Source organism: Homalodisca vitripennis, unplaced genomic scaffold (assembly GCF_021130785.1).
Source record: "Homalodisca vitripennis isolate AUS2020 unplaced genomic scaffold, UT_GWSS_2.1 ScUCBcl_758;HRSCAF=3428, whole genome shotgun sequence".
Taxonomy (NCBI): domain Eukaryota; kingdom Metazoa; phylum Arthropoda; class Insecta; order Hemiptera; family Cicadellidae; genus Homalodisca; species Homalodisca vitripennis.
This window is the reverse complement of record NW_025776925.1, coordinates 86,456-113,843: the sequence shown is the minus strand read 5'-3', so window position 1 is coordinate 113,843 and position 27,388 is coordinate 86,456. Positions and strand designations below refer to the sequence as shown.

The following is a 27,388-nucleotide window of genomic DNA, read 5'->3' as shown; positions in this document are numbered from 1 at the left end:
AGAGGATCCCCCTTTTTTTTACCTGGACGTATTGAAGACACAAACTGCAAAGTGTTGTATTTTCTGAAAAATGTGTGATCCAAATAGTTAACTTTGTAAGGCCTTGGATTAAGTCTAGCGGTTTTACACACCTCTACATACCCTGCAGGTGAATAAATTTCTCTATTGTGCAGCTTTCTTTCTATCACACTGTGCATAGAGTCACACTCCATTTGGGTGTGACCCTTTTCAAGGAATTTTTGAGTTATTATCAGTCCAGTTACACTACTAGTAAAAAGAAGTGCATTCGATAGTACACGATTCCTATTTTGGTAAGTACACCCGTCGCTGTACAATATGACATGGTCATATTTTGATCTGTCCACCTCATTAACTAAGAAATGTGTGATTATCGATGCAAATTCATCTGCGTCCAGACCTACTTCATTTTCGTTCCAAATGTAACAAAATGCGTCATTAGTCTTCAGGTCATAGAAAGTGTAGTTATGAACTTTAAGTTTCATTTTATAGTACAAGGTTGAGGCCTTTAAAGAAGGACTTAAAAGTACAGCCTGCATGTCCATAGAGTACACAGCCGTTCTTTCATCTGTATTCCCTTTGTCAGCATCTTTTTCTGATCTTGCTTCATCTTTCTTTTTAATATGTTCTTCATACAACTCTTGTGTTAAGTTTTCCTTTGTTAAATGAACAACATAGATCGCACTGATCCTTTTTAGGAGAAAACAATCCAAGATTTAATTCATCAAACAGAGAGTAAAACAAGCAGTCAGAAGCTATAAACTGATTTTTATTGGAATCATTATTCCTCCTTCCAAAATATTCCTCCCCCTTCATTCTCTTTGCTTTATTTTGTTCTGACTCCCATAATTGTTTCATAGGTTTTTTATTCCGTTTGCGTTTTCTTTGATTGTTTCATTGCCTCTCATTTCATGTTCTTTTTCTGCATTTGAATCGACTTCCTCCAAATCTGTTGGTTCATAGTTGTCATCGGCAATCTCCAAGTTATACATTACATTATCCTCCAAGTTGTAAAAGTCAGTAAAGAGCTTCGACTTCCAATCAGAACTGATCGTCTTACACTCGTTCTTACATTTGCAAATTGCCTGTAAAATAAAACCTATGTTAGTAGCTGACATTACTGAGTGTCAGCCACTTAGCCCTATATTTCAAGCCTTCAAAATTTCTTAACTATGTCTAACCTGTGTTCATTTCGTATTTCCTATGGTATTGAAACCCATGCCTTTTGATTTAAAAAGTTTTGATACACGACAGCGATGATATTATTATCCTTAATAACTATTAATCAATTAAAAAACACTTACCCTAGTACTAGGTTCTTCCTTAGCACTAACAATTTGTTTCTTCTTAGTTACGTATGCCAATCCTTTACTTCTCGTAATTTCATCTCTTTCATCTTAATTGAAGGCAATAGGAACAAGCATCTGTGGACGGTTGCCCAAACCCAATTATATGTTTTTCTGACATATAGGCGGAAAAAGTATTTTTTTACTCTTAAGGTTATTATCTTCACGTGTCTCATTGTACATCCTCCATAATCTATTTAGTGAGAGTTCACTAGGTAAGTAAACTCTTGAAGACCTTCCTCTACAATAATGTTTTTCGAGTGGTTTCAGTTTCTTAATGAATGCTGAGATAGCAGATCGCTTGGATTCATACTTGCTTGAGCGTCTATCGCCACCTCTTTTTTCTTGAAGTCTTTTCCCCTTCATATAGTGTGTTTTGCATAGATTCTGGAGTCTAGTTTTATAAATTCCTCCCAGAATATTTATAAATGTTTTTGGGCACACTGGAACTTTGGAAGGTGCACCAGGAGCAAGCGTGGCTTTTTTAACATAATATTGAACTGTCATACCTTTTCTGCTGCTGTTTTCTTTGACTTGCCGGCTTCTTTTTGGTGTACTGGCGTTGCAGTATCTGAGAATAACTCCATGCTGAGTGATTTTGTCTGGAACCTCGTAAACAATATGATGAAAATGGTTCACGTCTCGTTGGCTAAGTCTTGCACATTGGTAAGCTTTACTGTTATGACCACATGTAGGCATTCTTGGCAACATCTTTGGCTGATTTCTGAAAATAAAGCAAAACATCAGTTTTGTTACGTTAATTTATAAATTAATGCAATTAAATAATAAAGTGAGATCTAAGAATGATGACGTGTAAGCTAGGATAATGAGGTTATGATTTGCACGGTCATAATAAGAAACATATTTATTTACCTTTTTTTCTTCTCTTTGGTCTTTTTCCAGTTTTCAGGATGACGCCCTTTCAATCTAGCTTCTCCAGGAGAAGCTTTTCTTATTAAACTGTCTTCCATTTCTCACAAACAATGAAACTAGTAGCAATAATTAACCTAGTAACATGAACAATGCTTCTACAGTCAGTCAAGAGTCAAGAGATTTTCCAGATGCTGGGCTCTATTACACAAAAAAATGACACAAACGTCTGTAAAATGCAGGCTAGCCAAATTTAGGTTACATTCAACACAAAATAATCTTGAAACTAAATTAAATTACAGACTTTATTGTAATTTTTTGTCAGTAGTAAAAGATCTGAATGGATAAGACTCATTTTGGAAAATTAAATATTAATTACCAATATTTTTGGAACAGGATAAGACTTTGTTTGAAACATAATGGATAAGACGTGTTTTGGAACAAACTGTAAGAGGATAAGACACGTTATGGAAAACTTTTAATATTTCAACATGAAATATTATTTGATAAGAACTTTTTTGGAACAAACAGCCAACATATTAAGATCCGGCTGTAGCAGACGAATTCAGTAATGTATATAACTCAATATTTGATTTTTTGGGATAAGACACGTTTTGTAAATACAGGTTTCATATTACTTGTCTTTTTGTCCTTTCCAAACTAAAAACTTACACTAATAGTCATTATTTACATTATTTAAAAGTAGGTTGAAATGTCCTAACACCAAGTCCAAAACAGAGAGGATGAATACCTCTCTTTTACATATCAATCTACATTTCTTTCTAGGATCTCCACTTCCAGTGCTAATTTTACTACACACACAACAGTTTCTTTCTTTATTTCCAGGTAAAACGTGTCTATAGTAAGGTTACCTTCTATAAACCAATTACAACTATTTTTGTTTTAGTATAAGAGCGATCAATTGTGTTTCTGAACTAATAACCCTTTATTTTAAGAATGCACAAGTTTCCAATGGAATTCAATAATTAAACTCAGTATAAAATAATAGTAATTTTAATAAAATTTAAAATCAATAATACAGCAACGCCAAGCTATCTTTTTTACTTTGAATTTATTCTCAATTATTTCATATTTTTAACCCATCAAAGTTCACAAGTCCAGTCTTAAAATTAACAATCATTCAATAATTGTGTCCTTCAAGTTCTCAGTGCTAATGTTTTCAACACAAACTCAAAATAAAAATCTTCATTAAACTTCAAAATAAAATAATCTTCTTCAAATATAAAATGAAACAAATAATAAAATAAGACTTCTTCTCAAAATAAAAATCAAACAAATTAAGGTAATATTAATATTTAATATATGAACAAAGACAATGTCCAACCAGTTAAACTCAAAATTGTATCAATTTCAAACTACATATTTTCTGTAAATTTTCCAATTTACAAATTATTGAATTATCCAGAATTATCCACTTGGCTTTGAATGTTCCTTCAGGCTTGTATTCTATGACCCTCAAGTTAGTTACAAGAGGATCCCCCTTTTTTTTTACCTGGACGTATTGAAGACACAAACTGCAAAGTGTTGTATTTTCTGAAAAATGTGTGATCCAAATAGTTAACTTTGTAAGGCCTTGGATTAAGTCTAGCGGTTTTACACACCTCTACATACCCTGCAGGTGAATAAATTTCTCTATTGTGCAGCTTTCTTTCTATCACACTGTGCATAGAGTCACACTCCATTTGGGTGTGACCCTTTTCAAGGAATTTTTGAGTTATTATCAGTCCAGTTACACTACTAGTAAAAAGAAGTGCATTCGATAGTACACGATTCCTATTTTGGTAAGTACACCCCGTCGCTGTACAATATGACATGGTCATATTTTGATCTGTCCACCTCATTAACTAAGAAATGTGTGATTATCGATGCAAATTCATCTGCGTCCAGACCTACTTCATTTTCGTTCCAAATGTAACAAAATGCGTCATTAGTCTTCAGGTCATAGAAAGTGTAGTTATGAACTTTAAGTTTCATTTTATAGTACAAGGTTGAGGCCTTTAAAGAAGGACTTAAAAGTACAGCCTGCATGTCCATAGAGTACACAGCCGTTCTTTCATCTGTATTCCCTTTGTCAGCATCTTTTTCTGATCTTGCTTCATCTTTCTTTTTAATATGTTCTTCATACAACTCTTGTGTTAAGTTTCCTTTGTTAAATGAACAACATAGATCGCACTGATCCTTTTTAGGAGAAAACAATCCAAGATTTAATTCATCAAACAGAGAGTAAAACAAGCAGTCAGAAGCTATAAACTGATTTTTATTGGAATCATTATTCCTCCTTCCAAAATATTCCTCCCCCTTCATTCTCTTTGCTTTATTTTGTTCTGACTCCCATAATTGTTTCATAGGTTTTTTATTCCGTTTGCGTTTTCTTTGATTGTTTCATTGCCTCTCATTTCATGTTCTTTTTCTGCATTTGAATCGACTTCCTCCAAATCTGTTGGTTCATAGTTGTCATCGGCAATCTCCAAGTTATACATTACATTATCCTCCAAGTTGTAAAAGTCAGTAAAGAGCTTCAACTTCCAATCAGAACTGATCGTCTTACACTCGTTCTTACATTTGCAAATTGCCTGTAAAATAAAACCTATGTTAGTAGCTGACATTACTGAGTGTCAGCCACTTAGCCCTATATTTCAAGCCTTCAAAATTTCTTAACTATGTCTAACCTGTGTTCATTTCGTATTTCCTATGGTATTGAAACCCATGCCTTTTGATTTAAAAAGTTTTGATACACGACAGCGATGATATTATTATCCTTAATAACTATTAATCAATTAAAAAACACTTACCCTAGTACTAGGTTCTTCCTTAGCACTAACAATTTGTTTCTTCTTAGTTACGTATGCCAATCCTTTACTTCTCGTAATTTCATCTCTTTCATCTTAATTGAAGGCAATAGGAACAAGCATCTGTGGACGGTTGCCCAAACCCAATTATATGTTTTTCTGACATATAGGCGGAAAAAGTATTTTTTTACTCTTAAGGTTATTATCTTCACGTGTCTCATTGTACATCCTCCATAATCTATTTAGTGAGAGTTCACTAGGTAAGTAAACTCTTGAAGACCTTCCTCTACAATAATGTTTTTCGAGTGGTTTCAGTTTCTTAATGAATGCTGAGATAGCAGATCGCTTGGATTCATACTTGCTTGAGCGTCTATCGCCACCTCTTTTTTCTTGAAGTCTTTTCCCCTTCATATAGTGTGTTTTGCATAGATTCTGGAGTCTAGTTTTATAAATTCCTCCCAGAATATTTATAAATGTTTTTGGGCACACTGGAACTTTGGAAGGTGCACCAGGAGCAAGCGTGGCTTTTTTAAACATAATATTGAACTGTCATACCTTTTCTGCTGCTGTTTTCTTTGACTTGCCGGCTTCTTTTTGGTGTGTACTGGCGTTGCAGTATCTGAGAATAACTCCATGCTGAGTGATTTTGTCTGGAACCTCGTAAACAATATGATGAAAATGGTTTCACGTCTCGTTGGCTAAGTCTTGCACATTGGTAAGCTTTACTGTTATGACCACATGTAGGCATTCTTGGCAACATCTTTGGCTGATTTCTGAAAATAAAGCAAAACATCAGTTTTGTTACGTTAATTTATAAATTAATGCAATTAAATAATAAAGTGAGATCTAAGAATGATGACGTGTAAGCTAGGATAATGAGGTTATGATTTGCACGGTCATAATAAGAAACATATTTATTTACCTTTTTTTCTTCTCTTTGGTCTTTTTCCAGTTTTCAGGATGACGCCCTTTCAATCTAGCTTCTCCAGGAGAAGCTTTTCTTATTAAACTGTCTTCCATTTCTCACAAACAATGAAACTAGTAGCAATAATTAACCTAGTAACATGAACAATGCTTCTACAGTCAGTCAAGAGTCAAGAGATTTTCCAGATGCTGGGCTCTATTACACAAAAAAAATGACACAAACGTCTGTAAAATGCAGGCTAGCCAAATTTAGGTTACATTCAACACAAAATAATCTTGAAACTAAATTAAATTACAGACTTTATTGTAATTTTTTGTCAGTAGTAAAAGATCTGAATGGATAAGACTCATTTTGGAAAATTAAATATTAATTACCAATATTTTTGGAACAGGATAAGACTTTGTTTGAAACATAATGGATAAGACGTGTTTTGGAACAAACTGTAAGAGGATAAGACACGTTATGGAAAACTTTTAATATTTCAACATGAAATATTATTTGATAAGAACTTTTTTGGAACAAACAGCCAACATATTAAGATCCGGCTGTAGCAGACGAATTCAGTAATGTATATAACTCAATATTTGATTTTTTGGGATAAGACACGTTTTGTAAATACAGGTTTCATATTACTTGTCTTTTTGTCCTTTCCAAACTAAAAACTTACACTAATAGTCATTATTTACATTATTTAAAAGTAGGTTGAAATGTCCTAACACCAAGTCCAAAACAGAGAGGATGAATACCTCTCTTTTACATATCAATCTACATTTCTTTCTAGGATCTCCACTTCCAGTGCTAATTTTACTACACACACAACAGTTTCTTTCTTTATTTCCAGGTAAACGTGTCTATAGTAAGGTTACCTTCTATAAACCAATTACAACTATTTTTGTTTTAGTATAAGAGCGATCAATTGTGTTCTGAACTAATAACCCTTTATTTTAAGAATGCACAAGTTCCAATGGAATTCAATAATTAAACTCAGTATAAAATAATAGTAATTTCAATAAAATTTAAAATCAATAATACAGCAACGCCAAGCTATCTTTTTTACTTTGAATTTATTCTCAATTATTTCATATTTTTAACCCATCAAAGTTCACAAGTCCAGTCTTAAAATTAACAATCATTCAATAATTGTGTCCTTCAAGTTCTCAGTGCTAATGTTTTCAACACAAACTCAAAATAAAAATCTTCATTAAACTTCAAAATAAAAATAATCTTCTTCAAATATAAAATGAAACAAATAATAAAATAAGACTTCTTCTCAAAATAAAAATCAAACAAATTAAGGTAATATTAATATTTAATATATGAACAAAGACAATGTCCAACCAGTTAAACTCAAAATTGTATCAATTTCAAACTACATATTTTCTGTAAATTTCCAATTTACAAATTATTGAATTATCCAGAATTATCCACTTGGCTTTGAATGTTCCTTCAGGCTTGTATTCTATGACCCTCAAGTTAGTTACAAGAGGATCCCCCTTTTTTTTACCTGGACGTATTGAAGACACAAACTGCAAAGTGTTGTATTTTCTGAAAAATGTGTGATCCAAATAGTTAACTTTGTAAGGCCTTGGATTAAGTCTAGCGGTTTTACACACCTCTACATACCCTGCAGGTGAATAAATTTCTCTATTGTGCAGCTTTCTTTCTATCACACTGTGCATAGAGTCACACTCCATTTGGGTGTGACCCTTTTCAAGGAATTTTTGAGTTATTATCAGTCCAGTTACACTACTAGTAAAAAGAAGTGCATTCGATAGTACACGATTCCTATTTTGGTAAGTACACCCGTCGCTGTACAATATGACATGGTCATATTTTGATCTGTCCACCTCATTAACTAAGAAATGTGTGATTATCGATGCAAATTCATCTGCGTCCAGACCTACTTCATTTTCGTTCCAAATGTAACAAAATGCGTCATTAGTCTTCAGGTCATAGAAAGTGTAGTTATGAACTTTAAGTTTCATTTTATAGTACAAGGTTGAGGCCTTTAAAGAAGGACTTAAAAGTACAGCCTGCATGTCCATAGAGTACACAGCCGTTCTTTCATCTGTATTCCCTTTGTCAGCATCTTTTTCTGATCTTGCTTCATCTTTCTTTTTAATATGTTCTTCATACAACTCTTGTGTTAAGTTTCCTTTGTTAAATGAACAACATAGATCGCACTGATCCTTTTTAGGAGAAAACAATCCAAGATTTAATTCATCAAACAGAGAGTAAAACAAGCAGTCAGAAGCTATAAACACGTCCTGGGTATGACGTTAAACTGCCTCTTCCCACCTAACCATTTCCTAATTCCTACCAAATCCCCCTCCAGGGTCTTTTAAGTACCCGTCCTCTGACCGTTCCAGTGCATGGCTCGCTGGGAGTGCTTAAGCCGGCACTAGATGCCCTATCTGGTGTCGGTGAGAGCTGATGTGAGCTTGTCTCTGCCGAGGCGTAAGTCATGTACTGGTTCAGAAGCCAGCCACTTCGGTCCTTGGTCAGGAAGTGTTCAGTAGGCAGGGGTGTCGGAGCCCCTGTTGCCACGTGCGAGTCCAAGTTGTGCGCGTATTCCCGACTTGGTAATCGATGGAAACCGGGCCTCGGGGAACTGAGGTAGGGTTGTCCCCCAAGCTACGGTCTGTGGGACACCCGAGGGCATGCCCGCTCCCGGTGAATCGGCCCGCACTACTTAACACGATGCGCTGGTGACCTTATCTATGGATATTACAATCACACCACCCTTAGGGCAAGAATTCGGAGAAAGAGATCCTAATGATCCAGAGAAAAAGCGACAGTTGTCGGATTCTGAAAATGAATCATACATAAAACAAAGGAAAGTGGAAGAAAAAGTAAACGCAGAAAATATGAACGTTCCAACTCCACTATACCTAATCGTTAGCCATAAGGATGAGGGCAAAACTCTAACGAAGGTTAGTCCTTTCTTAATAAACAAAGCTTTAGTTTCCTCAGGCGGTCAGCCTAAATCTGTAAGCAAACTGAGAAATGGAACTATCTTGGTGGAGGCTGCAAACTACATCCAAGCCAGGAAGTTCCTTCAGATGACAAGCTTTTTTGATCAGGTGGAAGTCGTCGTTCAACCGCACTCCTCACTGAACACCTCCAAGGGGATCGTCTTCTGCCGTGACCTGATGGAGTGTAGTGAGGAAGAACTCAAGGACGAGCTGCAATGCGAAATGGTAACCGATGTGGTCAGGATGCTTCGGACGGAGAATGGGAAAAAGGTTCCTACTCCTGGTCTAATTCTGACCTTTGCTTTTCCCCAACCTCCAAAAACTATTAAGGCTGGGTACTTGTCCCTGACTGTACGGCCATACTTTAAAAATCCGCAGCGGTGTTTCCGTTGTCAGAGATTCGGGCACTCTACTAAGACGTGCTCGGGCCCTGAGACTTGTTCCCGTTGCGGCGATGAAGGCCACCAAGAGGAAGGTTGCAAGAACGACGTCAGATGCGTGAACTGTAAGGGCAAACACGCGGCCACTTCGAAGGAGTGTAGAGTTTACTTAGAGGAAAAGGAAGTATTGAAGATCGTTACTCTTAACAAACTCTCCTTTAACGAAGCCCGCAAAGAGTACAGGAGAAGAATCGCTCCAACCCCTAAAAAGGGAGTCTCATACTCCGAAGCTGCTTCAGCCCCAGTCCAATCCGCACAGTGCCCGTCATGTACCGCCTTGGAGGGTATGGTGCTCAATTTAAACAGAGCAGGTTGCTGCTTTGGTTAAGCAGCTTGCAGCCGGTACCGGACAACATCCGTTGGCATCCACCAGTAATCCTTCCCAAGCAGTCCACACGCCCCTTACAAAGTCCAGCACACAGATGCAAGCTCGCTCAACAGTTACTCCTACTTTCAGAGATAGGGTGCAACAAAATACGAAACCCGCCTTATCTTTGGAAGAGAGGAAAAAACTCGCCGACAAACTAAAAAAGAACATACAAGCAAAATCAGAACATAGATCTAAATTCTTAGTGAAAAAGACTAATCCATCCTCGTCCAGATCCTCCCAATTATCACTTGATGATGATATGGTTGAGGACCCTTTGGAGATACAGACAGAGTTCCAAACTGTTCAAGGTAACTTCCGTCCTGTATCTAAACAAAGAAAAAAAATTACGATGAACTAGCACAAAATAAAATATATAATATAATATAAAATGCTGTTACAATGGAATATTAATGGTTTGAGAAGCCACTTTGAAGACTTTAAATTACTTCTAAAGACAAAAAAACCTAAAGTTATTTGCCTACAAGAGACAAAATTGTCTCCTCATACTCGTTTCAAACAAAATGGTTATGACATCTTTCGCCTAGATCATCACCAACAAATTGCCTGTGGAGGTGTGGCTATTCTAGCAGATTCTTCTGTTAATGCTAGAGCCTTGAACATCGTCACAAACCTCCAGGCAGTAGCAGTATCAATCGATGTTCCGTTTAAATTAACCATCTGCTCCATATATATTCCACCTTCCCCTTTTGATTTATCTCTTGATGATCTACGTGATCTGTACAGCCAACTCCCTTCTCCTTTCTTGATGGTTGGTGATTTCAATGCACACCATCGCTCTTGGGGTTCCAGCCATTCTGATCGGAGGGGTAACATGGTTGCGGGATTGTGGGATGAAGTGGCAGCGGTCATTCTCAATGACGAGTCGGCCACTTACATGTGCCCTAGGACTGGCATATGGTCGGCAATCGACCTGTCAGTCTGCAGTCCGGTCGTGGCAACTCGAGTGCATTGGTCCGTACTTCCCGACCTGTCAGGGAGTGACCATGCGCCCATTGCCGTGGCTTTTCAATCCTTTCCGTCTTTGACAGGCAAGTGTCCCAGGTGGAAAATTAAGAGGGCTGACTGGAACGAGTACAAAAAGAACATAGTTTCTCAAACTACTAATATCGAATTAAACGACATAAATACAGCCACTGAATTATTTACATCTAATATTATAACATCCGCAGAGCGAAGCATTCCAAAATCCTCGGGTTCACCAAACAAACGCCAGGTTTCTTGGTGGTCTGAAGAATGTTCGGCGGCTCTAAAGGAACGTCGAAAATGTTTAAGACAATTCAACAGATCACCGAATGAAGAAAATTTAAGTAGGTACAGAAGAGCACGGGCAAAAGCAAGACAGGTTTTTTAGACAAAGACGGCGGCAGTCCTGGCTGGACTACACAGATCAAATAAAACGTACTACTCCTGCATCTGATGTTTGGAGGAAGCTTCGATCTGTTTGCTGTAAGACCTCCCCACCTGCTCTTATTGCTCTGAAAAATGGTACCGATGTGGTAACTGATCCCTTGACAGTTTCTAATTTACTCGGCTCACATTTTGCGGAAATTTCAAAAACGTCATCTTACAATAGGGAGTTTCAAAATTTCATAACAAATACAGAAAGACATGCTTTAAATTTAAATATTAATAACAACTCTCCTTTAAACCTTCCCTTTACCATTGATGAACTCGATTCATCACTAAAGGCGACATCAAATTCTGCTCCAGGTCCCGATAACATACATTATGCCATGTTGCGGAACCTGACGGAGGATGGAAAACAAGATCTTCTAAAATTATATAATAGAATATATTTAGAACACACATTCCCTAATTCTTGGCGTCGCTCACACATTATCGCTCTCCAAAAACCGGGCCAAGATAGAACTTCTCCAGGAAGCTATAGACCAATTTCGCTTACTAGCAGTCTCTGCAAAGTACTGGAAAGGATGGTCAACAGACGTCTTGTTTGGTTTCTGGAGAAAAATAATCTTCTCTCACCTTCCCAGTGCGGATTCCGACAAGGCCGGTCTACAAGTGACCATCTACTTGCCTTGGAATCGGCAATCTTGAATTCCTTTATTGAAAGAAAACAGTTGATCGCGGTATTCTTCGACATTTCCAAGGCTTACGGCAAAGCTTGGAGAAGGGGGATATTAAATGCTTTAATATCTTGGGGTGTAGGGGGCCACATGGTTTCTTTCATACAGGGCTTCTTGTCGGAAAGAACCATACAGGTCAAACTTGGGACAACCATTTTCCGATTCATTCACGCTGGAAAATGGTATTCCACAAGGTAGCGTTCTAAGCTGTACCCTTTTTGCTATTGCAATCAATAACATCTCATCCTGCGTTACCCCTCCTGTGCGCTGTTCTTTGTTTGTAGATGATTTCTCTATATACATCTCTACAAAGAGGCTAGCGGTGGGGGAGAGAGCGTTACAGCTTACCATCAACAGGCTTGAGCAGTGGTGCGGAGTTACGGGTTTTTCTTTTTCGCCACCTAAAACAAAAGCCATCGTTTTCTCCAGAATGCGTACCGTTGAGCAGCCAACGCTCTCTTTGCTGGGTCAGAGAATCTCTACTTGTGACAATATCAGATTCCTGGGTCTCACATTTGATACCCGGCTAACTTGGGTGCCTCACCTGAAAGACCTAAAAGATCGATGCGTGAAGCGCTTGAACATACTGAGAGCTTTAAGCGGAACAAAATGGGGGGCTGACAGGACATGCATGCTCAGGTTCTACAAAGCCACCATTCGTTCCTGTCTAGATTATGGATGTCAAGCATATGGGTCCGCAAGACCCAGTGCTCTCAAAATGCTTGACCCAGTCCATAATTCTGCTTTAAGACTGGCCACTGGAGCTTTTCGATCTTCTCCTATTAACAGTCTTCTCGCAGAAACGGGAGAACCCCCTCTTTCGCATAGACGACAACAACTGTCCCTAAACTATGTTCACGCTCTTTCAGGGAAGCCAGAAAACCCTGCGTTTGAACCGGTCCTGCGAAATCCACTCTATAATTCTTTCCTAGCGAGACCAAATCTTCCTTCACCCTTAGGCGTTAGGGCCAAATCCTACGCTTATGAAATAGGCCTAAACGATTACCAGTTTAAAATCGTTCATCAATGTGATATCCCACCTTGGAGCGTCTCAATGCCAAAAATTATTTTAAATCTCTCTAGGTTTAAAAAAGTCTCCACTCCAGAAACAGTCTACCAACAAGAATTCCGTCAAATACTAGGCAGCCTCGCACCTTGCGATGTTGTCTATACTGACGGGTCAAAGGAACGTTGTAGAACTGGATGTGCTTTCGTCACTGGGGTAAGACGATACGGATTTCGTCTCCCCAACGACTCTTCCATTTTCACGGCCGAATTAACAGCCATCCAAAAGGCCCTAAATATAACGTTTCCTATGACTAAAAAATTGGTTATCTGCAGCGACTCCCTTAGTGGTATACAAGCCATCAGCGACATGTTTTCAAAACACATCATCATCCGCGAAATATGGCACTCTTTGTCTTCCCTTCAGTCCGAAGGTGTTGCTGTCTTCCTTGTCTGGGTACCTGGACACATTGGAGTATCCGGAAACGAGCTGGCAGATAGAGGAGCTAAGGAAGCATTACAACTCCAGCCTTACACCGCACGGATGATTTCTTCCGACATTATCCCGGTGGTGAAGGGCAAACTGAAAGCCAAATGGAATAGCGATTGGCGGGTAGTCGTCAACAACAAGTTACGGCTTATTAAAGACTGCGTTGGACTCTGGGAAACAGCGAACCGCCTGAGTCGTCGTGAGGAGGTTGTGTTGTGTCGCCTGCGGCTAGGCCACACGCTTCTCACACATGGCTTCCTCATGAGTAGAGATGATCCTGCGGTCTGCGTCACATGTGACACTGTCATTACTGTCAAACATGTGCTTGTTGACTGCCCTCGCTATTCGGTACATAGGCGCAACTCGAATCTGCCGGCTTCGTTGAACGATATTCTTTGTGATGACGAGACGGCAACTCAAAGATTGCTGTGTTTTCTGAATGCAACGTCGCTGATTAATAAAATATAATTTAATGTTAAACTTATTTATTCAGATTATCTATTGTTGTTAATATTTATAAATTTTATTATTTATTTTATGTATCATTATCTTGACAGCTGCCAAATTAGCCCCTTTACAGCTAACTTGGTGGCAGTAAATTGTGTTAAGTTTTTACAGTCTATTTAACACTGTTATGTACCTTGTCCTTATTTATGTTCTATTTATCTTTTAGTCCTCATATAGGTTAAGACCTCTCTACAGTCTTTCCCTTGTTATATTTATTGTTATCTAGTTTTAAGTATAAATTATTTACTCACCTACTTGTCGTAATTCCTATTTTTGTTATATACAATGTAATCTGTGTATATCTAATTGACACTACCAGATACGAGTAGGTGTCAATTCTTTCTTGAGGGCAATGATAACCTCAGCGTTTTTTGCCCCTTATAAAAAAAAAAAAAAAAAAAAAAAAAAGAAGCTATAAACTGATTTTTATTGGAATCATTATTCCTCCTTCCAAAATATTCCTCCCCGTTTGCGTTTTCTTTGATTGTTTCATTGCCTCTCATTTCATGTTCTTTTTCTGCATTTGAATCGACTTCCTCCAAATCTGTTGGTTCATAGTTGTCATCGGCAATCTCCAAGTTATACATTACATTATCCTCCAAGTTGTAAAAGTCAGTAAAGAGCTTCAACTTCCAATCAGAACTGATCGTCTTACACTCGTTCTTACATTTGCAAATTGCCTGTAAAATAAAACCTATGTTAGTAGCTGACATTACTGAGTGTCAGCCACTTAGCCCTATATTTCAAGCCTTCAAAATTTCTTAACTATGTCTAACCTGTGTTCATTTCGTATTTCCTATGGTATTGAAACCCATGCCTTTTGATTTAAAAAGTTTTGATACACGACAGCGATGATATTATTATCCTTAATAACTATTAATCAATTAAAAAAACACTTACCCTAGTACTAGGTTCTTCCTTAGCACTAACAATTTGTTTCTTCTTAGTTACGTATGCCAATCCTTTACTTCTCGTAATTTCATCTCTTTCATCTTAATTGAAGGCAATAGGAACAAGCATCTGTGGACGGTTGCCCAAACCCAATTATATGTTTTTCTGACATATAGGCGGAAAAAGTATTTTTTTACTCTTAAGGTTATTATCTTCACGTGTCTCATTGTACATCCTCCATAATCTATTTAGTGAGAGTTCACTAGGTAAGTAAACTCTTGAAGACCTTCCTCTACAATAATGTTTTTCGAGTGGTTTCAGTTTCTTAATGAATGCTGAGATAGCAGATCGCTTGGATTCATACTTGCTTGAGCGTCTATCGCCACCTCTTTTTTCTTGAAGTCTTTTCCCCTTCATATAGTGTGTTTTGCATAGATTCTGGAGTCTAGTTTTATAAATTCCTCCCAGAATATTTATAAATGTTTTTGGGCACACTGGAAACTTTGGAAGGTGCACCAGGAGCAAGCGTGGCTTTTTTAACATAATATTGAACTGTCATACCTTTTCTGCTGCTGTTTTCTTTGACTTGCCGGCTTCTTTTTGGTGTACTGGCGTTGCAGTATCTGAGAATAACTCCATGCTGAGTGATTTTGTCTGGAACCTCGTAAAACAATATGATGAAAATGGTTCACGTCTCGTTGGCTAAGTCTTGCACATTGGTAAGCTTTACTGTTATGACCACATGTAGGCATTCTTGGCAACATCTTTGGCTGATTTCTGAAAATAAAGCAAAACATCAGTTTTGTTACGTTAATTTATAAGTTAATGCAATTAAATAATAAAGTGAGATCTAAGAATGATGACGTGTAAGCTAGGATAATGAGGTTATGATTTGCACGGTCATAATAAGAAACATATTTATTTACCTTTTTTTCTTCTCTTTGGTCTTTTTCCAGTTTTCAGGATGACGCCCTTTCAATCTAGCTTCTCCAGGAGAAGCTTTTCTTATTAAACTGTCTTCCATTTCTCACAAACAATGAAACTAGTAGCAATAATTAACCTAGTAAACATGAACAATGCTTCTACAGTCAGTCAAGAGTCAAGAGATTTTCCAGATGCTGGGCTCTATTACACAAAAAAATGACACAAACGTCTGTAAAATGCAGGCTAGCCAAATTTAGGTTACATTCAACACAAAATAATCTTGAAACTAAATTAAATTACAGACTTTATTGTAATTTTTTGTCAGTAGTAAAAGATCTGAATGGATAAGACTCATTTTGGAAAATTAAATATTAATTACCAATATTTTTGGAACAGGATAAGACTTTGTTTGAAACATAATGGATAAGACGTGTTTTGGAACAAACTGTAAGAGGATAAGACACGTTATGGAAAACTTTTAATATTTCAACATGAAATATTATTTGATAAGAACTTTTTTGGAACAAACAGCCAACATATTAAGATCCGGCTGTAGCAGACGAATTCAGTAATGTATATAACTCAATATTTGATTTTTTGGGATAAGACACGTTTTGTAAATACAGGTTTCATATTACTTGTCTTTTTGTCCTTTCCAAACTAAAAACTTACACTAATAGTCATTATTTACATTATTTAAAAGTAGGTTGAAATGTCCTAACACCAAGTCCAAAACAGAGAGGATGAATACCTCTCTTTTACATATCAATCTACATTTCTTTCTAGGATCTCCACTTCCAGTGCTAATTTTACTACACACACAACAGTTTCTTTCTTTATTTCCAGGTAAGTGTTCCATACTGTAACGTGTCTATAGTAAGGTTACCTTCTATAAACCAATTACAACTATTTTTGTTTTAGTATAAGAGCGATCAATTGTGTTCTGAACTAATAACCCTTTATTTTAAGAATGCACAAGTTCCAATGGAATTCAATAATTAAACTCAGTATAAAATAATAGTAATTTCAATAAAATTTAAAATCAATAATACAGCAACGCCAAGCTATCTTTTTTACTTTGAATTTATTCTCAATTATTTCATATTTTTAACCCATCAAAGTTCACAAGTCCAGTCTTAAAATTAACAATCAATCAATCATTCAATAATTGTGTCCTTCAAGTTCTCAGTGCTAATGTTTTCAACACAAACTCAAAATAAAAATCTTCATTAAACTGTACCGTTTTTATAGCACATATATTTTAAATTTATATGGAGCAAATACTTTATAAATTAAACAACTTTTCGGAAATACTTGCTTTATTCCGAAATTTAAGTTCACCCAAAAAGTTTACAAAGTTTACAAAACTTTTGATTCAATTTTCTTCAAATGTCACTCAATCGAACAAATCTAATTAAGAGTCTGATTAAAAGATATTAAAATTAAAATTAAACTAAAAATGTATACTTCTCCAAAAATGGTTTTAAATTAACAAAACAAAATAAAAAAGTTCTCTTCTCAAAATACTCAAAAATTAATATAACACAAAACTTGATATTTACTTTATGACCAAAATTTAATTCACAATACTTCAAAAAATTGAATTAAATTTTCAGACTCTGAAAGATGGGAAACTTTAGAAATTTTAATTACAGTATTATAAAATAAAAGATATTAACTATACGCTGGTACGGGACTTACTACTTTGAAGATTACGGAGGCAGATCGCAAAATAAAACGCACTAAAAAATTTAAATACTTGAACTTGAATTTACACGCGATAAATAATTACTCTAAATCCCAACTATAGGGTTAGAGGAAGAAAACTTCAGCTTCGACCGGTACACCTTCTCGTCGTGGCTTCAAGACTCGACTGACCACTCCTGTCCCTCTCCAGGCTTGCCGGGTCGGAACGTAGACCGATCAGCTGATTACCGGTTCAACTAAACAAACAATGTCCACGCACCGCGTCTAGTTAGCAGGAGCCTACTTCCTACCGCGATTCAGCATAAAGAATTAGAACTATGGTACAAAAACTTCAAAATAAAATAATCTTCTTCAAATATAAAATGAAACAAATAATAAAATAAGACTTCTTCTCAAAATAAAAATCAAACAAATTAAGGTAATATTAATATTTAATATATGAACAAAGACAATGTCCAACCAGTTAAACTCAAAATTGTATCAATTTCAAACTACATATTTTCTGTAAATTTCCAATTTACAAATTATTGAATTATCCAGAATTATCCACTTGGCTTTGAATGTTAAATTTAGGAACTTGTTAAAATATATATAGAATTCCAGAACATTAAATAAATTTTCTTTTTCAGTAGGCTATTCCTGATTTAACCTAATTGAACAGGAAAATATCATCAAGTAATTTTCTATTTAAATATTAAATTCTAACTTTCACAGTACCTCACACATCTCATGAAGACTTCACCAACAAACAAAAATAACTATAATAGATTAACCAATTGAAAAAAACAAACTTTAAATTTTGAGAAGAATTTTAATCTTAATACTCAACCTTCCTACCGAAAAATCAATACGGCAAGAATAGGCTATCACTTTACACGAACTTCTCTCTCTGAGCACACAGCAAAGAATCCCCCGAAAACGTGGTTGAATCCACCGGAAGGATCTAGAAATCCCTCCCACCATCTAATCAACCTATCATTGGCCAATCAAAATTGAGCAAACACAATGTCTGAATTGGATAGTACCTATCCAACCCAGACCTGTAACCTATGCTCAATACCTAGATACAAAAGGAAGCTTCTAGCATTCCTCGAACCCGAATCGACAAGAAATTCAGCACTGCTGGAAGGATCACAATCTTACAATTCACTTATTATATTAATTCACAATTCTCTTGATAAAAATATAAAGATTCCTATAAATAATTAAATAATATAGGAAGCATCCTATACATACCAAAACCATTCACTCCATTTCCACCGGCCATATTTCGAGGTTGATTGTTTGTGTCAAGCCATTCTTGGAATAGGTCTTCAATTATGCTTATTGTAAACTGAAGCCTTGACAACTGTTTCCCAGTGCAATTCTCTTTGTACACTATGTAACAATTCAAAATCATGCGGGCAAATACATTGAAAGTTACCTTTTTCCAATATTTGAATGTTCTTAGCTCATCCAGGTAACAGTACATCTGATCTGATCCATCTACTCCTCCTATGTACTTATTGTACTGATCAATCGTGATAAGTTTCATTTGTATTTCATCTCCATTGTGTCTCTTTTTTACATTTTCCACAAATTTTACTGCACCTTTTGTGGAGAAAAGGATTACAGGTTTCTTTTGAGATTTTTTTGTCCCTATAGGCTAACATAAGTACGTTATCATTTCTCATATACATCTCTTGACCAACATTCAACTTTACCTTTATTTGATCAGGAATCCCCTTCCTATTTCTTCTGATAGTCCCGGTTATATAAGTTGATTTGCTGAATAAATATTTAGCTAATGACATGGAACTGAAAAAATTGTCTACAAACAAGTGGTAGCCTTTCCCTAAGTATTGTCCGATGTTCAGTAGCCTTATAACAATTCTATAAACAAGTCCATGTTCAGTATGTTCATCCTCATCCCTTTTACCCTTGTAGCATGTAAATCCTAGGCAATACTTAGAAAAGGAATCGCATATCATCCACAACTTGATATCCCATTTATGGTGGTGTCTATTAAGGAGATATTGTAGCAGCTGTGAATGATTTTTTGTTCCGACAAGACTTTCATCGATGGAAAGTTCTTTATGTGGAATATAATAAGTCCTGAACAGTCTATTGACATGTTTTAACAATGGTTGAAACTTTCCAGCAGGATCATACACAGGTTCACCAGTTTTAGGGAGGGTATAGTTATCAACTAAATGAAAAACTTGGAGGATGGCTTCAAAACGGTTTCGGCTGAACATCTCAGGAAACCAAGGACTTGACTGCGACTAGTGTTCCTTGACCCATTAAATTATGGCGTTACCAGCGCAGACATTAAAGCTCAGATTAAAACCAAAATAAAACTCCAGTGGATTGAATGTTGGCCAGCAATAGAAAATAATAAACTAAGGACCATTAAAAATAGTATCTCGCCTTGGTCTAGTTCGCTTCGCACCAGTCGTCGTGAGGTAGTGCTGTGCCGTCTTCGGATAGGACACACGTTCCTGACGCATCGCTTTCTTATGAATTGCGGTGAGCCCCCTTTGTGCCCTTTTTGTAACGTGGTTGTAACAGTGAAACATATTTTGTTGGAATGCAACCACTATTCTCAACAGAGAAGTACATATCTCCTCCCTGCAACTCTCTCCCAGAGCATTCTAGCACTAGGTGACAAATTTTGGTGGTTTTGCATGTAGTCATTGGCATAGCGATTAGTCTCAGTAACAAAAGTTTGGAGTAAATTTAGAATAAAAATTAAATTGAAATATTGAATAGGCTTTGCATCACCTTGAGGCCTTGAGGACAGTGTTTTGGGCATTTCAGTGAAAACAAAGTTTGTACTATTGCCAGAGTCATCATTTCCATTAGTTATTCTCCAATTACAGTCTTTAGGAATCGCTTGATTGCCTAATCGGGCTCTATTGTTGAGTTGATTTGTAATTTTATTAGGCCTAGGGTTAGCTAAATTATTTTGATCGGCAACAAAAGTATCTGGCAGAATATGAGGAGGCCTACCCCTTGGTCTACCGCTAGGCCTACTTGTAGAAGTAGATGGTAACTGTTCTTCGTCTGATGAATAGCCTAAATTATCCGACAACACAAAGGGTCTTCATCGGTATCATCCACAATACTACATGAACAATACTAATATGTTCATCTTCACAAGAATCAGAGTCTACAGCTGATTCCTCTGATTCTAAAATATTGTCTAAATATCCATCAAATACAACATTCACTTCCGTTTCATTTAGTCTACTAAATAAAGTATTTTCACTAACTGGTGACTTTTCTCGCCCTCGTTTACTCATTTTACAACATAAATATAATTAATACATATAAAACGTTCTTCAGAAAACATTATACACAAACAAATATAAACGTAAACACCACGATGCAGACGGCTTGTTACACTACGACACAGAATGATCGTCGGAGCAGCTGCTACCACCAGTCAAAACAACAAAGCAAATAACTGTGCCAAAGAGTATTAAAACACTTTATAACTTATAATCCAACTATTAAACTATCGAATAGTCGAATTTCACACGATTTACTTATTTTATAAGCCGACTATCGTAAATAAAACGGAACGTACTAGTAATACAGACGCTTCGCCAAAATGGCTGACGTACGTGTAGAAGGTTGGCGTGCAGAGGGTTAAGAAGTCATTTAGAGGATTTAAAACTACTTAGAAATACAAAAAGGCCTAAAATATTATGTATTTGAGAAACCAAATTAGGTCCTCACATACCATTTAAAATCAATAGTTATGACATTTTTCGTTTAGATCACTAGCAAGAGATAGCCTGTGGCGGTGTTGCGTTTCTTTCGGATTCTTTTTTGAACGCCAGAGTCTTGAACATCGTTACAAATCTACAAGGAATTATAATAACAATAAACAGTCCTATTAAAATAACATTCTGCTCTATATACATCCCACCTCTACCTTACGACCTGGTCCTTGACGATCTGCGTGATCTAACCAACCAGGCTCACTATCCGTTCTAAAGACTACATTGAAAAAATAAAGAGAACTACTCTTACGTCTGATCTTTGGAAAAAAAAACTACGTTCAGTTTGCAGCAGGCCCTCTCCACCTTCCAAAATTGGTCTAGAACGTCGCGGTGATATAGTGACAGATACTTAAACAGTTGCCAACTTGTTTTCGGCTCACTTTGAGCAAGTTTCTAAGATGTCATCGTATTGCCTCGACTTTCAACATTTTAAAGCTGCTTAGGAAAGGTTACCTATTTAAATCGAAACAACGACTCCCCTTTAAACCTCCCCTTTACTATAAACGAACTCGATTTGTCCCTTAAGGCCACATCAAACTCCACACCAGGTCCTGACAGTATACATTATTCCATGTTGCGGAACCTGACGGAGGAAACAAAGAAAGACCTTTTAACTTTATATAACAGAATTTACTTAGAAAATTATTTCTTACATTTTGGCGTTGTCCACATATTATCGCTCTACATATACCGGGCCAGGATATAGCGTCTCCAAGTAGCTATCGGCCTATATCACTTACTAGTTGCCTCTGCAATGTCCTTGAAATTGGTCAATAGAAGGCTTGTGTGGTATTTGGAAAAAAATCTGGCGACTGCTCAGTGTGGATTTCGGCAGGGTAGGTCTACTGCTTACCATCTGTTGTGCCTGGAGACGTCCATCCTAAACTCCTTTATTCAAAGAAAACACTGCTGTTTTCTTTTACTTGTTGAAAGCCTATGACACTACATGGAGAAGGGGTATTATAAATCTTAAAAACAAATGTTTAAAACTCCTTGAGAGCTCTGAGCGGGACAAATTGGGGGGGGGGGGGGGGCTGACCGGAGCTGCTTGCTCAAATCTGTTACAATGCCACTATTCGTTTCTGCCTATATCAGGGTTGCCATGCTTACGGATCAGCAAAAGCAAATGTTCTTAAAAGTTTAAATACAGTTCAAAACTCTTTCTTTTTCTTTTTTTTAAAAAAAAAAAGTAGAGACCGATCCCCTTTTAAGCCTTTCTGTCCGTCCTCATGGGCCACTGGCCTGTGCGAGGATATTATAAAACACAATAAGGGGGAGAGTCGATACAGTACAAGGTCGATGGTACTGATAAAAAGTGCAACGGTCACAGACAGGATTTGAACCAGCGCTATCTCTAACTCAGACCCAAAGTCCAACGACTTAAGGCCATTTCACACCGCATGTAGCGTGCGTGGCTGGATGTACGCGATGCCGGCTATGCTAGCGATGCGCCAATTCACACCGCCGCGAGGGTTGCGATGCTATGCTGGTAGCTACGTTTACGTCAGTATTCAGGAAGATGTCTGCTCCGACAGTCTCATGGTGCGAGTCTGGGTTTTCTTTCGGATTACCCTGGTTCGATGACAGCAGCAGCAGTAGTGATGATGATGAGTTGATTTTGTTATATAGTGTATCATCGAGAAACGAGTGGGTACATCGCATCAATAGAAAAAGAAAGAGTTTTGGTGAATATCACCACTTGATGAGTGATCTTGAGGCTGATGATGAAAAATTTAGGACTTATTTTAGGTTGTCGTGAACAGTTCGACGAAGTCCTGGCAATGGTTGATGGTGACATAAAGAAAAATAATACAAACTACAGGGAGGCAATTTCTAGCCGGGAGCGGCTGGCAATTTGCTTGAGGTAAGAAAAAAGTCTCTTATTTTGACAACATTATTTTAATAAGAATAATAGACAGGCTACATTACTTTAAATACAAACAATTTAAAATTACAATAACATTAAAATAAGAAAATTTTGTAAAAGTGATTTTCAGCTATTGTCTGTGTTAACTTAATAATCATAATATAAGAAAAACTGAGTTGCCAAAAAAAAAAAGTATTTAATGATTTCAATATACTGTAAAGGTAAATATTAAGAATGAAAAAGCCCTGTTGTTGGTGTGTCCGTTCCCTCTGAGTCACAACCGATGACTGCCGGCACGCCACCCACCTAAACCACAGGCTGAGCGCCTGCGGGAAAGGGAGCACTGTGCCGACAGGCACCGAGCTGTTTTAAACTGTGAGGAAAATACGGCACACGAGGTGGTGGCCCCCAGAAGGAGGTGCCACCCCTCAATATTTAATTATATAAATCAAGTACAAAATAATAAAGAACTTGAGACTACAAAAATGGACTCATCTCGCATGATGAAAGAAAAGAGACGGTGCCTGTAATAAAGGACTTACTAAAAAAAGACCTCATAAAGGATTTACTAAATATTTTATATATTAATTATAACAAATGTCATCATTGAGTGAAGATAAAATATATCCAGTCTGGGAAAGAGATGTCTCATTGTTTCCTGGGATCGGAGCAGTTGACTGTCGAGACTGAAGTGTAGGTGAAGGCGAAGCTGATGAAAATGGTTGTGATTGTATACTTGTGGAGGGGGATGGAGTGGCAACAAACAACTGCTGTGAAGTAGACCCACAAGCAGAGGTACAGTTCCATTCATGTTGCTCTTCCGCTCTACAAATGCTACTTAACAAATCCATTTTTATTTTGTTTTGTAATTGGCGGGGTAATTTCCGAACCGATTGGGCAGCACTAGCAAAAAATAAGTCTATATCATCAGGAATGCTTTTAGCTCGAGTTTTTTTATTGCATTCTTTATTTTGCATATAAGCCAACACTTTGTCAACGCCTCTTAGTGATCGGTTTCTTCGTTCTTTTACCGTGGAAGTCATTTCACTTGCGTTTTCAGCATCATCGGCCATACTTTCCCCGTCAATGTCATCTTGTTGCTCGGATAAATTGCTCTGCTGTTCCCAATGATTCGAATGTTCCTCGATTTCATCCGGCATGGGAATGTTAGAGTCGCTCCTGAAAATAAATAAAATACAATAGTAGTCGGTCCTATTTTAGAAATTATTAGTTTGCGACTAAAATCCAACAGCCTTGTCATGAAGAAAAACACGATGTTTATATCGACACAGGTCATATGAAAAAGTTAGAATTTCCTTCTCAAAAGGAATGTAAAACATCTTTAGTCCATGCCGACCTAACTAACACCTAAGACTAACAAACACGTACAGTGTGTATGGGATAGAGCCTCACAATATGAGAGAACATTAAGCACTCAATTAAACACTTATACTTACGGTCTATGCGTGCTAGTTTTAAGCACAAATGACATTTGATCTTCGTATTTCCATTTTTTAATCTTTTTTGCTGCCTGCCCAGTTGTTGTTTTTCGGCGAAGTACAGCTTGGCGGTGACAGTCCTTTAGTTTTTTCCACTCACGTCTCAAAGTTTTCTGAAATTTTTTTTTTCAGATTCCTGGCAACTGGAGATACATATACAACAATCAGTTTCAGCTACAGAATTGGGATAAGCACAGTTGCTAATATCGTAGAAGAAGTGAGTGATGCATTATGGCTACGCTTGCAACCAGAGTTCATGCCAACACCAAATGAAGCTCTGTGGCGACAAATTGAGAAAGGATTCAAAGAAAGATGGAACTTCCCTCACTGCATAGGCGCAATTGACGGGAAACATGTTGCAATCCAGGCACCCCTCACTCTGGTTCTAGCTTTTATAATATTATAATCATTATTATTCAATTGTACTACTTGGACTTGTCGATTCTGACTATAAATTCATAGCGATAGATTCTGGTGCGTATGGTAAAGAGTGTGATACCAGTATTTTTATGGATAGTGCTCTTGGACAAAGGATCTGCAGTTACAGTATTGCAATGCCGCCTGATGAGCCAATTGTTGAGCTGGGTATCAATCTGCCATATGTTATAGTGGGAGATGAGGCATTTCCTCTTAAGCGATTTTTACTTCGCCCTTTTCCACGTGACAAAAGACTCACACCTGAAATGCGTGTATATAATTATCGCCTTTGCCGTTGCAGGAGAGTTGTGGAAAATGCGTTCGGTATATTAGCACAAAGATGGCGGGTGTACTTTCGGCCATTGACTTGCAAGGTTGATACAGTAAACAAAGTCATAAAAGCTACAACGGTTCTGCATAACTACCTCCGTTGCAGAGGTGACACGTTGTCCATACTCTCTGCTGAAGAGATCGCAGAGGGCTACAAGAAATGCTGGAAGCATGTGCCTCGTTTCGAATCGCAAGCCTCTAATGAAGCAAAACACATTCGCAATGAGTTTGTTGTTTATTTTAATTCAGATGAGGGTACAGTGCCATGGCAAGATTAACAAATGTAACAATATTAATAAAAATTCTTCGATCAGCTGTTTCATTTTTCACTAAGATAACCAAATTAACAATATCCAAAGATAAAAATAAGAACCACACAATGGGGAACGCTGCAGTGCACGTGTAGTTGAGGCTGCAACGTGGTCTTAACTGCGTTCTGCGCATGCGTGGGCTAAAACATAGCCGCTATGTTTCAAAAAGATCGCTCACCGAGCGAACGCTGGCTACGCGTAGCGGGCATAGCGGGCGTGGCGCGTGGACGTGGCCCTGCAGTATGAACGGACTCATTTGATAAGCTGGGGAGCGATCTTTTGAAACATGGCTAGCGTACATCCAGCCACGCACGCTACATGCGGTGTGAAATGGCCTTTAGACCGCTCGGCCATTGGCACTCCCAACTCTGACTTACGATTGGCCACTGAAGCTTTTCGTTCCACCCCCATTATCAGTCTTCTTGCTGAAACTGGAGAACCCTCCCTTGTCTACAGACGACTGCAACTGTCCCTAAATTATATATATATATATATATATATATATATATATATATATATATATATATATATATATACATATAAGTAGATAGTAATATGGGGTTCCTGGCGCACTTTCGGAGCCAACCGAAAAGCAATGTAAAATACTGTTCAATGTACCATAAAGGAAGCTGAGAAATAACACAGCAAATCTCAATGAAAAATTAACCGAATCTACAGTCGTTCGTCTCCAAAAGCGATCGGTACATTACTCTGTGGAATGAAAAATTAACCAAATCTGAGCTTCTACTTTCTTAAGCTGTGCTTTGTAAAATGTTGTCAAATCTGCTACGAATAAAGGATTTATCTTAATAAAATTTAATCAAACTAAAAACATACTGTACTTTAATAAAAAACTTTTCTACTAAATAAACAACATGAACTCACCAAGCTCTCTTCAGTTTCTAGCATTTCAAAAACTTACAAAGAAAGACAATTTTAACGAGTTCAACGAATTACCAAAACATTTTAAAGAACAGTTGATACTTTCCTTAAATGATACAGAATTCAAAGAACTTGTAAAGTCTTTTGCAGAAAAAACGTCTAATGGAGTGTTTTACTATCGGCAAAAAACTAAAAAAGTAAGGGATTACATATTTAATATAATTACGAAAGATATTGAAAAGAAAGTAAAAAATAAACAAACAGAGAGTTTTCATCGTTTTTTATGACATTTTTCCATATTATACGTTCTTTCAAGATAATCAAGACTTAATTGATGAATTTCTTAGGAATTTTTGTGAGTATCAAGATTTATCAACACAATTCATTAAAGAGCATTATAGAATTTTTCTTATAGAATATAGCCACATTTTGTGTGAAACAAAAGGTATTACTGTAGATAATATTCCATGTGATTCCTATGAAGAAAGACACCAACTATGGTTATCAAAACAGTACTATGACGTGGGGAGGGACTGCAAGTTTTAGAGTTAAGACTTTATTCTACAAAGTTAATTGTTATAATTTCTTTATCTTTTATAGTCTTCTTTCCAGTAACAACCAAGTGTAATTTTTCATTTTTGTTTAATTCTTTAATCTTTTTCTCATCCAAAACAGTCAAAAATCTGTTCGGCAAGTGTACTTTACAATCTTCCAACTCGGCAATTATTGTAAACCCGAATTTATCTTTCATTTTCTCCAAATTCAAGATTCTATGTTTCTTCCTTTCTTCCAATTCATTTAACTTCTTATACTCTTTAAACTTACATTCTCCAATATCATTTAACTCCTTCAAGAACTCCATTTAAATAGAAAAAATTTAAAGACGGAAAAAATGAAATTCGCTAACCTTCACTCGAGAAGTCGGGGAG

The 27,388-nt window shown here is 36.9% G+C and overlaps 1 protein-coding gene across 1 annotated transcript; it reads left to right on the top strand.

The window, feature by feature from the left end:
- Positions 1 to 22,581: 22,581 nt before the first annotated feature.
- Positions 22,582 to 24,925, top strand: LOC124370996 (protein ANTAGONIST OF LIKE HETEROCHROMATIN PROTEIN 1-like). The gene is made up of 3 exons (XM_046829306.1): positions 22,582 to 22,695; positions 22,917 to 23,017; positions 24,652 to 24,925. The coding sequence occupies exons 1-3, from the start codon at positions 22,582 to 22,584 to the stop codon at positions 24,923 to 24,925; spliced, it is 489 nt and encodes a 162-aa protein (XP_046685262.1).
- Positions 24,926 to 27,388: the final 2,463 nt, after the last annotated feature.